Source organism: Physella acuta, unplaced genomic scaffold, assembly GCF_028476545.2.
Source record: "Physella acuta isolate Inbredline_101_S28 unplaced genomic scaffold, ASM2847654v3 ptg000677l, whole genome shotgun sequence".
Taxonomy (NCBI): Eukaryota; Metazoa; Mollusca; class Gastropoda; family Physidae; genus Physella; species Physella acuta.
In genome coordinates this window covers 135,390-149,054 of record NW_026732196.1, presented here as the reverse complement: position 1 = coordinate 149,054, position 13,665 = coordinate 135,390, and the positions used below count along the sequence as shown (strand labels likewise).

Sequence of the window (13,665 nt, the reverse complement as noted above, 5' to 3'; positions counted from 1 at the left end):
ATTTAAAAAATTGAAAACTACTGACTTTGTGAATTGTTTCTTGTGCTTACATGTACAAAATAATTACTACCAGTCAGAGTTTCTTTCAGACATCTCTCCCCCCCCCCCCCCCCAACGAAATGAAATTTATATAGAAAATATGTACTTTTGACAGTGTCCCGTCCCCCCCCCCCCCCCCCCCCCCCCCCCCCCCCCCCCCCGAGAAAAAAAGTGGAAGAAACACTGTTACCAGTACTGCTAAAAATTCACTTTCTCTTCAGTTTTAAATAATGCCCAGAACACAATCTTTAATTGGAATAAAAAATCTGCAAGTGGGTAGCATCATTAAATACCAAATTTGCAATAAGGGTGTAAATTATTGCCATTTGGAATATTAATGGAAAGAAGTCTTAAAATTGTGATACAAAAAAAAGTTTTTTTCAATAATGGAACTGGTATGAAATGAGTTTATTTAATTACATTCAATACTGTACTTCAATCATAAGTAAATAATAACATTTTTTTTTACTATCACACATGATGAGCGAGTATGGCAAACAGTGTATGATAGGTTTGATTTTTCTGTAAATGTGCTTAAAATCTTCCAATGCTGCCGTTTTTCTTGAAAACATAACCCTTTTTTAATAATGCTATTAATACATTGGCTATGTTCCGGCAATCATCTGTAACACAGAGAAAAAAAACATTGCAGTTAAAATGGTAGTTTTACAGAACAGTTAGTTTATACTTAGAATTATTCTGAAATATTACTTTTAGCTTACATACACAAAAGGTTTTATTGTTAACAATCTGTTTGTTTTTTATATAAATGAATTTTTAAATTATAAATGAAATATATATTTACAAATTTGTTAGAAATTAATTAAATGAAGTGGTGGTTTTAAAATAATAAAATGCATATTTTCAAGAAAAGCAATATAAAATAAAAATTCTACCTATTCCACTGTGATGCCTGCCAATGTGTTTTAAATTCAAATTGTTCAACATTACCATCATACCCTTAGGGAATGTGCCAGTGACATCAGCATAGGACTGGAAATGAAAAGGTTTGTGTAAAAATATGGATTTCAATAATTATAAGCAAATCACTGTGCTCAGATAAATCAAGTTTAGATAATGTATCTTTTAAAAATTATACAATGGAAACCATTCACAATAGTTACCTTTTTAATATTAATCCACTGTGAAAAATATGGCCGAGCTAATAAATCCAACACAGCACACTGTTTAGGTAACCTAAACAAGAAGAGAAAGTGGTCACTCATTTTCTAAAATGTGTATATTTATGTAAATGCAAGAACATACACAAAAAAAATCAATGACTATCACAGTTAACCTTAAAGTTTAAGATCCTGCTTAATCCAATATGTAAAACTAATCGGACCTGTGGTAGTTGTATTTATTTTTACTGCGAAAGACATTGCCTCCCACATTCTTTAAAAGTTGTAACATGTATTAAACCTTCTGTGGGCAGTGTTTATGGTTGTGTGAGAACAATATTGCTAACCCTAAAGTCCCAAGTTTGGACCCCCTAGCATTTGATGCTTGTTACAACAGTGTATTCAGGAGCGAAGAGTCCAAAATAAAAAAGCTGCCTTTCATATCTTCAAAAAACCAGGAGCAGAGCACCTTAGACAGTAGGGGTATAATTCTAGATCCCTTTCTGGAGCTTTAACTGAGTTGGTAACAAAGGTAGTGCCTTGTATTGTTTTGGACTATACTTGCAAGTTCAAGAGAAGAATTATGGGCAACTTATGATCTCTTCACCTGATGCCCAAGTACGCAACCCAAAAAAAGGATTGCACCTTTCTGGGTGCATCCATTGTCCCCTGAGGCTAAATGAGTCATATTAAAACCCTTTAGGGGAAAAGGTTTAAAATACTTTTTAACTGAGATTTCTGAATAATATTTAAATACAGTATTTAAATAAAAATATATACATTTTTATCATCTTTAATGTCTAATTATGTAGTATACATACATGGATTTTAGATCCCAGTCACCACAAGTAACAAAAATGCTTCTAACATCAGGATTTAATAAACCTTCATTTTCCATCCAATGGTGAAAACTCTATTTAAAAAAAAAACATTTCTTACATTTGTGAATTATTTATTTCTAAGACCATATTATAGAACTATAATACAACATATAACTTTTGTTTTAAACTAAATACTTTTCACTTATGAGTAAGTACATCCAACAAAAATGTGCAGAACGCTTGTTTCATAGAGTTCTATAACAAAAAGTATTTCTATTAATTCTCTTAGTTTAAGTTAATGCTTCATTTGTGACTTGAGTAAAACAAACTCTATCATCAATTAAAAGCAAACGTTAAACAGCAAGATGAATGAGCAGTTTTCAATCAATTTAACTTTAAATTACGTTTTGTAAAATAAATAGGCATTAAACAATATTTGTAATTATGTAATAGAATTAGGGTTAATTTTGGCAGATTTTAAAGACAGATCTTACACACTATTTTAATTTTGGAAAACAAATAGAGTAGGACAAATAAGTCAACTATTTTAAAATTAATTAATGAATTTATAAAATACCTGTAAAACCTCAGGTAGATGTAGTTGATTGTCAACCATTGATTGAATAATTCCTGTTAACTAAACAAAACAAAAAAAGGATGAATTGAAGTTATCTTGGTCAAAGAAACTAACATTGTTAAAACAGCTATAAAATCAAATTTTAATATAAAACAAGATGCAATTTTTAGAGTAAATTTGCAATTTTAATATACAACAAGATTCAATTTTTAGAGTAAATTTGTTTTTAAAAAAATCAAATTAAATAAAATTTCCTGATGAGTAGTGAATACCTCAGAGCAAAAAGGAGTGATTCTTGGGTGAAACTGTGGCGCAACATACTTGTGAAACTCAGATTCAATCTTCAGTGTTCTTGCATTCACTTTTAACACTGGAAATTCAATTATTTCCTGTAATAATAAAAAGTGTTGTTTGAAATTGAAATATAAGAATGTGATTGTACAGATATATTTCCAAATTATACAAAGATGCATAATGCAATTTTAGGTGCTATGTATAAAGCCAACTGAGCAAGGAACATTATATTAATTATTAAAATAATGGCTAGCAATAATAATACCAATACAACCTTAACAATAACCAGATAATTCCATAAGTTAACTATTGATTGACAATTATTTTAAATGTGTCAGCCCTTTTTTGAAAAATCACTTTTATAATTGGAGTATCTATTTACAAGTTTTAACATATAACGAACTATTGAGGGCAAGAATAAATTCAAGACATGAAACACAAAATGTTGAGACTGTAAATAATTGCTAGAATGGCGTGAAAACAACCAGTCATGTTACATTTTTGTCTTGCATTTATCCCCCACATAATCAGAATGTCGAGTTGGAGTACTTGCAATTTTTTTCCACACTTGAATTTTAAAGACAAGCTTTGCTGAAGACTTCAAACCAGGGGCGGAACTACAGTGCCGCCAGACCCCGCAATGTGGGGGGGCCCTCGGGGGCGCTTAGCCCCCCCCGAACGAAATGAAATTTATATCATTTATATAGAAAATATATACTTTTTACAGTGTCCGCCCCCCCCCGAAGAAAGTCTACCCCCCCCCCCCCCCTGGAGAAAAAAGTCTGGAAGAAACACTGCTAGCACCATATGCCATAAATGATAAAATAGACTAGATCTATAACCAGAGGCGTACCGGGGGGGGGGGGGGGGCGGGGGTGCGGACCGCACCGGGTGACATAGCAAAATATATAGAGAAAAACTTGAGTGGGGGTGCAAATCGACAGTTTGAGGAGGGGTGCGAATCGAAAACTTGAGGGGGGTGCAAATCGAAAGTTTGAGAGGGTGCAAATCGAAAATTTGAAAGTTTGTCCCCGGGAAGGGTCGCTACGCCTCTGGGGGGTGATACTATTAAGTGCCGCACCGGGTGACACCCGACCTCGCTACCAGAGTTTCTTCCAGGCATCTCTTCAAGGGGGCTTTGCCCCCCCCCCCCGGACAAAATGAAATTTATATAATTTATATAGAAAATATAGAAAATATATACTTTTAACAGTGTCCGCCCCCCCCCCCCCTGAAGAAAGTCTACCGCCCCCCCCCCCCCCCCCCCCGAAAATTTCAAGTGCCCCCCCCCCCCCCCCCCGGAGAAAAAAGTCTGGAAGAAACACTGCTCGCTACGCCACTTTCTATAACTATAACAGACTTCAGAGTTAGAGGCTATTATTACTATTAAACTATTTAGATTTTTAGTTTGTAGTATACTAAACTTAACAATTATTAACACATTATTAGGTCTATATTTAACAACGTTTTTAACATAAAATAAAAGTCACCTGAGGGTTGGGTTGAATTTTATCATCACATGTTGCCTCAAAGTCAAGTACAAGAAAATAGTCGTAATTCTGTTTAAATTCTGTTCCTTTTATATCTTGATGATGCGTTTTTTCAGAAGATGCCATTATTTTATTAATACTGTAACTACCATAAAATTTACTAGATCTATAAGAATAAGAAGGCCTATCCTTTTGTTTAGGCAAACAAAATGTGTTTGAAGAATGATCCGTATGAATAAGACTACAGTGACAATATTGAAACGTTTGTTTGGGACCAAGAAAAGTTTCTTGATATTTTGTCTGAGTCTGTGTTAACAAAAATAACTGTTTACAAGCCGTGCTTAACTTAGCTTTTCGTAAAAGATCTAATTTATAAGTACAAAAACGTCTTTTAAAATTATGCTGCAATGTTAGTGAACACATATTATGCAATAACGATCGCCTTTTCAACTATTTTGTAGATCTGGGTCTATGTTTATTTAGGGTAACCGTGGTATATCAATAATAATCATTAGATAGGGCCTAGACTAGTCATTCAGAAAGTTGTAGCTAGACCTAGGCTAAAGGACAGAAAGTAGTCGGATTCTGATTGGTTTAAAATTCTAAAAACAAATCTAGGAAGGTCAAGGATAAATGCCTACCGGTGTTGCATTTTCGTGGTGCAACCTTAGGCCTTAAATAGTTATCTTTATACTTTCTCGTATACAGAGTACAGAGGAAATATTGAAATCGTGCACAAAACCGCACGAAATTTTGACAAAATTCAGTTTTACATCTCAGTACTTCATCATATGCGAAATATAAGGGACTTATTACAATCGGGCAAAAATTCTAAATCCAGATTCATCAAAATGTTGGCGTTTTACGCGTCTTCTTTGAGTCGGAAAAAAACTGGGCTATGTTAGTGTAAGGGAGAGGGGAATGGAGGGGGTAATCAGAAATTTATTTTTTCTAATAATACGATATATAGATTATCAATATAAATAAATGATACTTATTCTGTCCGTGTGTCTGTCTGTCTGTGAGCACGATAACTTGAGTACCGTTTCAGTAACGTTGACGAAATTTCATGTTTGGATATTACTATTATATCATTTATTAAATGTGTAGTTTTATAGCAGCCTTTGAACGATTTCCGGTAACCGAAAGCATTGTGACATTTTATTTGCGTGAACTAGATATAATTAACATTTTTTTTAATTAGTCAATGTTTAATGTATAAAGCACACATTTTCCAGCTATGCACACATTTTTCAACAATCATTAGGAGCGCAATTTTTTTACGTGATCACTCCCGCTTTATTTTATTAGATCTACTTAAGATGTTTCAGATTAAGCACCATCAGAACATCAAGCCCACACTGTTCAGTAACTTGCATTTATTATCCCTGGAAAAATCAAGTTATTTTCAAATATTAGCGCCAATCACACATTAAGCACTATCTTGCACTCCCCACAATTTAGCTCCCACCATAAACTGAGCTCCCTAGGCAACAAGAATTTTATTAAAACAATTATTTCCAAAAAAAAAAACCTTACTTTCTTAATGTTCTTTAAACTACTGGCATATGTGAATGCATTTTGATTCATGAACATTCAGGAAAAATATCATCTTTTAACAGTACTTTATTACTTATGTCTATGAATGGCCTTATGGTTCATAAAAAAATAAATCAAACCAGTTGTTAGTTTTAATAAATCTGCATATAAATCAGTCAAAGCAGTACATTAAAAGAAAACATCCACTTTACTTTTTGTCAAATTTTATTGTTTGCTTTATACAACTAGAAATAAAAGAAAACAATATTGACAAATATACAGTCTCTATACAAGAGGTCTACATGTGCAAGCTACCTGCCAATGATTTTTAAGTTCAAACATCATTTTAAAATATTAAGTGTCATTTTTAGAATGAAATTTAATAGGTCATCTAATGCATTTAGAAAATCCATTATTATTTTGTTTCTTGTAATTGTTATAATTTTATAAAAAGAAAGATGCCAAATCCACAAAATAGTTATTACAAAACAAATTATACAAAAAAAAGTGCATTCCACAGAAAAACAGCAATATTTTAACAAGAATAATTTATGCAGTAATAAGCAAAAAAGTTTTAGCTAACTTGTATATTTTGACATACACAAAATTTTAAATCTTATTATTAGTAACAAAATATAACTAAGATTAGCCCTGCCAAAATAATTTCATGAGAATATTTTTTACTTAATAAGTTAGATGTAGTTTTCTTCCATTTTTTGAAAAAACCCAAAACCTTTGCAATATTTGATTAATAAAATTTTACTTGACTAACATAAAATTATAAAAATATTCAATCTAAAGCATTTTAAAAACTATAAAGTATTTACTTGTCATGCTTCAAGGGGTTAATGAATCAAAATGAACAAAACAGAGGCAATTTACACTTAAAAACTGTATTTATTGAATCTTGGTTATTTATTAACAAATTATTAATGAAATCCCAACAACTGCATGGTTATCACACATTAAATCACCAAACTACATTTTAACAAAACTTGAAACAAAATAATAGCCTTAAACCCTCTTTGTTCTGTTAGAAAAGCTGAAACACATTTCCCAACACCATGATTATGAAATCTACAGCTAACTACACAACACCTATCCTGAATTATAGCATCCTTGTATATTTACTGTTAACTTTAAGATACATGAATGAACTTGAAAAACACATAAATAAATTATATTTCTAAGGGTAGTTATTATAAAAAATTATAACAAAGCTGTCTATTCTGAATCAACAGATAAATAAGGTGGGGAAAAAAGCACAAAGAAATGTAGATCTATAAAATTGCTCCAGCTAAGAACAAGAGGAAAGCAACAGTAGTAGCTTAATGCATAAATATGGATCACTTAAATTATGTTTGACCTATGCATCAATCTTTAAAGATATCAGAATTTTTTAAAATTGATTTTCTTTTGGTGTGATAACCACATCAATAAACTTAGAACTGGCTCTACATAAAAATGCTGTTTCACAGGCTGTTTCAGTTGAGGAATGCTAAGCTTTCAGCTTTGCATATATTTTTGAGGGAACTATTCTTATGTTTATAAACTTAATATGCTAAATCATTCTATTATAGTCTTGCTATAGTTTTTAATACTGTATGTAATGACACTTAAGTTGTTTTTAAAATACAGGAAAACATCAGCAAATGATTACCTTATTAATCAAAGACTCATGTAAAATTTAAATCTATTTTTTTTAAATGTGGGCTTACTATACCAGAGATCTTAATAAAATCTAGTATAAAATTCACTACTCTGTTCTTTATCAGATGTGTTTGCAACTAAAATTTGTTACTTTACAGTAACTTGAAAACTGGCACCAAATCTAAACCTTAATATATAAACTTACCTTTCTGTCAAAATTGTATTTAAAAAATATAGGGAAAAACTTAACAAAGAAGATCAGTTACAATAAATGAATGAATTCAATTAATTGAAAGGCAAACAACACAAATCAAAATCAACTTTTTAAAATGCATTAGAAAAAAAACAAAATGGGAAATAAGATAGGCAGCATTCTGTGTATATAATAAAATGTAATGCCAGAAAATACTGTCATAAACATAGGTAATATAGCATTTTAAATGTTATGACAAATTTCGCCGTTCTAATGACAATAAAATGCAATTTAAATAAATCATCATTGATACAAAATGACGAAGACAAAAAAATCACATAAATGATGTTAAAAATAAAACATCAATAAAAGTCAAATGTCAGAGAGAGTTTTGTCTATTTGAATTCAGAATGAAAACTGTATTCAGAATTTTCATATAAGAGCACACAGGAAAAGCTTTTATGGCGCTTTTTGTGTACAGCTGAATACAGGTATTTTCTTTTTACATTTTATCATGTTATTTTCATTAGCCACATTGTGAACTGGAGTTTTTGTTTTGTTACATAATTGATTATTTTTAATATTTTGAAAGACTTTTTTGAAAGAATTAAATTTTTACATATTTACATGGTTTGCATTGGCAAACACTAATTAAAAGTATTTTATTACTGGTTTTGTTAAGTGCCTACAAAACACAACAGCAGTAAAGATGAGGGGAGAGAATTCTTGTAAACAATATTTAATTTGAAAAAATATAGAGATATTTTCAAAAACAAAACACACATAACTTTATATCATTTTGAAATAAACTTTTCTTGAGTGACATGTAACTTGAAATATGAAAAGAAAATCATAAAGTAGAAAACATGAAAGAATAATATTGTATGCTACATTTTTAACTACTTTTTCAGCAAAAGTAAGACACAGTTAATAAAAAGTATCAGTAAAATAGTGCAATTTAAACCAAAAAATCTCTGGTCAAGCTTGATTTTAGATAGTTAGCCAATTTTGTGTTTAAATAAGTACATTTAAAAAGAGAATTTTCAAAAATGTAATTCACATCACACCATATTTCACATAATGAGATATGGAACAACAAATTCAAAATAACCTACGCAAAGCAACAAAGTGAGGGAGGTGATTGTTAAATTATATCAAAAGCCTAACATCTTATATATTGAAAGAAATGTTATTTATGTATTAGTAATTTACAAAATTTAGTGAAAACATTCAAGCAATTTAAACTGAATACTAAATCTTAACCAATACAACAAGTACTGACTGCATTAAAGTATGAAATTACTATATAGTAGTATTTCAATACACAGGTCAAAAGATTATGATAAGACATGAAAATTAAAATCACAAATATAAAACATTTTATGATCACCACTTCTTATAATTCACAGCAAAATGAAAGAATTGAAGTTAAATACACAAAGGAAAGAGTTTTCATGACAGAGTATTATTATTGCTGTGTGATTTTTGAAAATCATTTGCAAAAAAAAAATATATATATATAGAAGTATTCAGTGTGGGCCTACTTTGTTAGCCTTTTGTAAAACTGGTACTTTATATATTTTATTTAGAAAGAAACATTCCATGTTCAAAACAAGAAATTGGCTCACTCATAGTAACGGGTTTAATGTTTTAAGAAAAGAATAACTTACTGCAATGCTGAAAGGTAAGTTTTTAAAAATAATAATTTGAAAAAAAAAATTAAAAAAAAAAAAAGACTGACTTGATGCTGCTTTTACAATTGGATATGTACAACAACATAAGCTGCTCAATAGTACACCAAGGTGTAAAAAAAACAGTAACTAAATTACCTGTAGTAAAGAAGGAATTCTTTTAGTTTTGTAGGAATGGGTAATGTATTCACCTTCTCTTTCAAATACAATGTGAAATCTGGGGCAGTGGAGGCATGGCTTTCTGCATGTACTACTTTTTCTTTACAAGTAGTTGAAGGCTTCTTTTCACTTCCATCACTATCCTCATCATCAATATCCATCCATCCTGCATCAAGGCTGTCATCCTCATCATTGCTTGCTTTATCATTTTCAAGAGTGTGCTCCCCTTTTGAAGACCTGGGCCATGTGGTGCGTTTGTTTCCATAGTCTCCTACAGACGAGGATGATGCCACATCTGTCGAAATGGTCTCCATGTCATCTTTGAATGACCCCAGCCCAGAGAGTTGGGACCCAACATGAAGAGTGTCATCGCCCAGTGAACCAAAACCTGAGGTTTCTGATGTGTCCGCGCTTGTGCTGTATGATGTTGATATAGCCTGAGGTGAGGAAGTGGTAGAAGTGGAGGCAGTCACAAGAATCGCTGGCGAGTTAGTGCCAAGTTTTGGGGCCACAACATCATCATCAGAAGACAATGAAGTGCTCCGTTTACATGGTGGTAGTGGGGCCTTAGACTTGACTCCAACCAGGGTTGATGGATCATCTTTTTCCGAACCCATTATATTTAATATTCTGTCTGTTATTCTTTCATAAGGATTATGGTATGAGAATCTCTTAGCTCTGGTGGGCCTTTCCACCACAGATTTTCCTTTACCGGGTTGAATTTTTGTTCCACTAACTCCAGGTTTTTCTTTTGCATTTATCTTCTTACCATTACCCCCTGCATTCCCATTCTCACTATCCATAGATTCTGGGATATCAACTGGTCCATTTGAGAGAATATCTAAATCATCTTTATTTCCATTAATGTCATTGGACTGAGAATTATCTTTTTGAATGAAATCAGCTTCCTCTGCTTCAGAGAGATCAGAGTCCACATCCAGTATTGCCTGTTTGGCTCTCTCCCTAGCCATTCTGATCTCTGTGGCATGATGCTGAAGTTGTTGATCCAAAAGATCATCATCACTATGTGGGTAATCTTCATCGTCGTCGTCGTCATCATCATCATCGCTGTGGTTAAATGCTCCCATTATCATCAAGCCACGAGCAGTTGGTAAGATATTAAGGGGATACCGCCCACTTTCATGGTTAAAAAACCTTGTCTGCCTGAGAGATTTCCTTTTGCTACCAGTAGATTCAGGAAGGTTAAAATCAAATGTAAGCCTAATAGCATTTCGAATAACAACCCGACATATCAACTGTAAAGACAGAGGTGAAACTTCAGCTGAAAGTAAAAAAAACAACCAAAAAGCAATTTTTAAAAGTTTCAGCAGCACTGTAAAGAAAATTATTTCACCATATATATATATACATTTACTTACGAAGTAGAATAGAACTTTCACTATTCTGAGCCTGAGTTGGCTGAACTAGAGACGCAAATGAAACAGGCAACACATTATCAGAGACAAAATCTTTTTCGCTGATTCGTTTTATTTTTAACAGCTGGAAAAGATTAAAGAAAAATTTTCTAGCATCTTTCATTAAATATAATTATATTTAAAATACATGTTTTAAAAGTTTGCAAAACTACTAACCAAAATAATTTAACTAGACTATATTTTATATTATTGTAAACTGTTTAAATGGTATTAAGAGATTTTTTTGGGCATGCAAAAATAATGTCGGAAAATGTATCAGTAAGAAAGTATAGGGATGCTCTAAAAGAAAATTGAAAAATCAAAATGAAAACCATAGGCACAGCAAGATCCAATTGTAATTAATAGGAAAGTTTCAACTTTGTTACACACCTGATCTCCAACAGGGATGACCAAGATTCCATTGACTTTGATCAGGTTTTGAATTGTGTCTTTGAGCTCTGGTGGGCAGGCTGCACCACAGTACACCCGATCATACAATCTGTTTTCAGGCGCTAGATTAAGACAATTTCCAACAACAAATTTCGGTTCACATAATTCAATATCATCAAATCTTTTACTGGTTTTGATGAAGCTTTCAAGTTTTTCAATGGCGTATTGAACATTGTCAGAGTGTAGCTCTATTCCATGGTTTACACCATACGGACCTGAAAGAACAAAAATATTTTTTTCATATTTCTTGTTACAATGTTACTTTACTTAGAGCTGAGGGGGAACAATTGATTTGTAAATCTGTAAACCCAAAAATAATAACCAGATGGCATGGTAACAAAAGATGAATGTAGGCCCTAAATCTAACTGCCATTTGCCTTCCTGTGTGGAATTATTCTGAAGCTAGCAAAATGATAGATATGTGACTTTCAATCTGCTTTTTCGGTTGTGACTTACATATCTGATTTAAATTAGTTAATAAATAGTTTAATACACAGTTACCTAGCATTAATCCAACCATTGTGTTGAGATATCCTGTTCCGCTCCCAAGATTTAAAAATGAAAGACCTTCTTTTAATTCCAAAGCCTCCATCACCTCTGAATAAATACAAGGCGCAGACAAGTGCAAGGTTCCACTCTTCCATGCAAGATCTTTGTATGCATTTTCCCTGCATTCCTCCAAATAGTAATGTGCACGATCTACAATGCGGAAAACACGTTCCACTTCATCTGTTTTGATGTATTCTGCTTCTTTAAGATTGTCAATCAGTTCATCATTATCTTGACCTGAACTAACTGCACCACCCATGATATTTGTTGCAATGTAGAGAGGAAAGCCAAATTCCAACTAAATCGGCTTGAGGATTAAAGTTTGATACATGTCCTGAATTTGATGGTTGAAATTATTTTAAAAGGAATTCAAACAAGTGCTCATGATTTTGAAAAGTAATGTTCATATAGTTATAAGCCTACCCAACAAAAAAAATGTAAAACAGCACTTTAAAACTCAACAAAGATCATGTAATCCAAAGACATTGACCAACAGAAGTAGATTGTTCTACTCTAGCCTTAGAAGTTAGATACTTAATATTTAACTTAATAATATTAAATAATATTATACTCTAGGCCTATATTCAATTCTATAAGCCATTGGCCTATAAGTCTATTAATGGTTAGTATTACACACTTCAACGTATAGAAAATTATGAACTGAAGTATTTTAAGTATATAATAGTATATAATATAGATTATACTTATAGACCTACTGCAGAATAACTGAATATAATGGGGAAATGGGATAGCTTTTTTTTTTATTGGTTAAGTTTTTAATTAAAATTATCTAGATCTGGAAATCTAGGACATTTGTATTGGATCTAGCAAAGCAAACAACTTTTTGCTTGTCTTATTTTTTAATTAAGAACACGCAGTTTTGTGTGCTATAAATAGAAAGGTCATAAAAATACAGTTCTTTGTTATATTTATTTATTTATATAATAGTTGGAATGTTTGTCAGGTGAAATACCTTTATGATCTAAATCTACTTCTAATGATTGTTAATTTAATCATCTGATTTTAATTAGAAGGACAAATACAAGTATCGGTCGCATAAATCACAAATGATTTGGTTGTCAAACCTGCAGAGATCTATCAGCTGAGCTGCTGGCACAGCAGCTGTTTTCACACGTTAAAAACAATCAACAATTTTAGCTAAACGACTAAATTTAATAGTGCCGCAACAAAATGTCATCAAATATACTTAATACTAAAACAGTTTAATATCCTAGTTTTATAAAGAACGTCGCATATCACTACACGATCACCAGCCAAAACAATCATAGTATTGTACTTGTGCGCTCAGTAACAACTCTGTCAGTCAGTGTCAAGCTTGAACGAGGCCTTTTTTTTTTATTTACTCAACTGCGTAGAGAAAGTTTAACTGGCTGTAAAACATAAAGATCTAATTAATACATCGTATATTTAAAAGTACTGTAAATCTTTCATTATTTTAAGAAAATGCAACATTTAGCTGCGTTATTTTTGCCGAAATAAACGAACAGGGAGATGTATTTATATGCAGTGCCAGTAATAACTAGACTAGTTGCAGCTCAAAACCAAAACATTGAAAACAACAACACAGCCAGAATGACGTCATGAATTAACATAACATTGAGAACTTACAGGCTCCTCAAGTTAATTTCATTATCGTAAAATTTGTTAATTCTCTCG

The 13,665-nt window shown here is 31.9% G+C and overlaps 2 protein-coding genes across 12 annotated transcripts; both read right to left on the bottom strand.

The window, feature by feature from the left end:
• Positions 1 to 426: 426 nt before the first annotated feature.
• LOC131949215 (ERI1 exoribonuclease 3) lies at positions 427 to 4,817 on the bottom strand. Its single transcript, XM_059311011.1, has 7 exons — positions 4,343 to 4,817; positions 2,831 to 2,947; positions 2,559 to 2,618; positions 1,982 to 2,073; positions 1,164 to 1,236; positions 936 to 1,032; positions 427 to 662 (listed from the first exon to the last, which is right to left on the bottom strand). Exons 1-7 carry the CDS (start codon positions 4,763 to 4,765, stop codon positions 574 to 576), a joined length of 951 nt encoding a protein of 316 aa, XP_059166994.1. The 5' UTR covers positions 4,766 to 4,817; the 3' UTR covers positions 427 to 573.
• A 3,296-nt stretch (positions 4,818 to 8,113) lies between these two features.
• LOC131949217 (uncharacterized) lies at positions 8,114 to 13,587 on the bottom strand. Of its 11 annotated transcripts, none has more exons than XM_059311019.1 (6): positions 13,495 to 13,587; positions 13,074 to 13,379; positions 11,941 to 12,407; positions 11,380 to 11,654; positions 10,954 to 11,074; positions 8,114 to 10,856 (listed from the first exon to the last, which is right to left on the bottom strand). In XM_059311019.1, the coding sequence occupies exons 3-6, from the start codon at positions 12,245 to 12,247 to the stop codon at positions 9,550 to 9,552; spliced, it is 2,010 nt and encodes a 669-aa protein (XP_059167002.1). In that variant the 5' UTR covers positions 12,248 to 12,407; positions 13,074 to 13,379; positions 13,495 to 13,587; the 3' UTR covers positions 8,114 to 9,549. The 11 variants fall into 11 exon arrangements, with proteins under 11 accessions (XP_059167002.1, XP_059167003.1, XP_059166998.1 ...); XM_059311020.1 differs by having other exon boundaries at positions 13,074 to 13,356; positions 13,495 to 13,576; XM_059311015.1 differs by having other exon boundaries at positions 13,074 to 13,570.
• Positions 13,588 to 13,665: the final 78 nt, after the last annotated feature.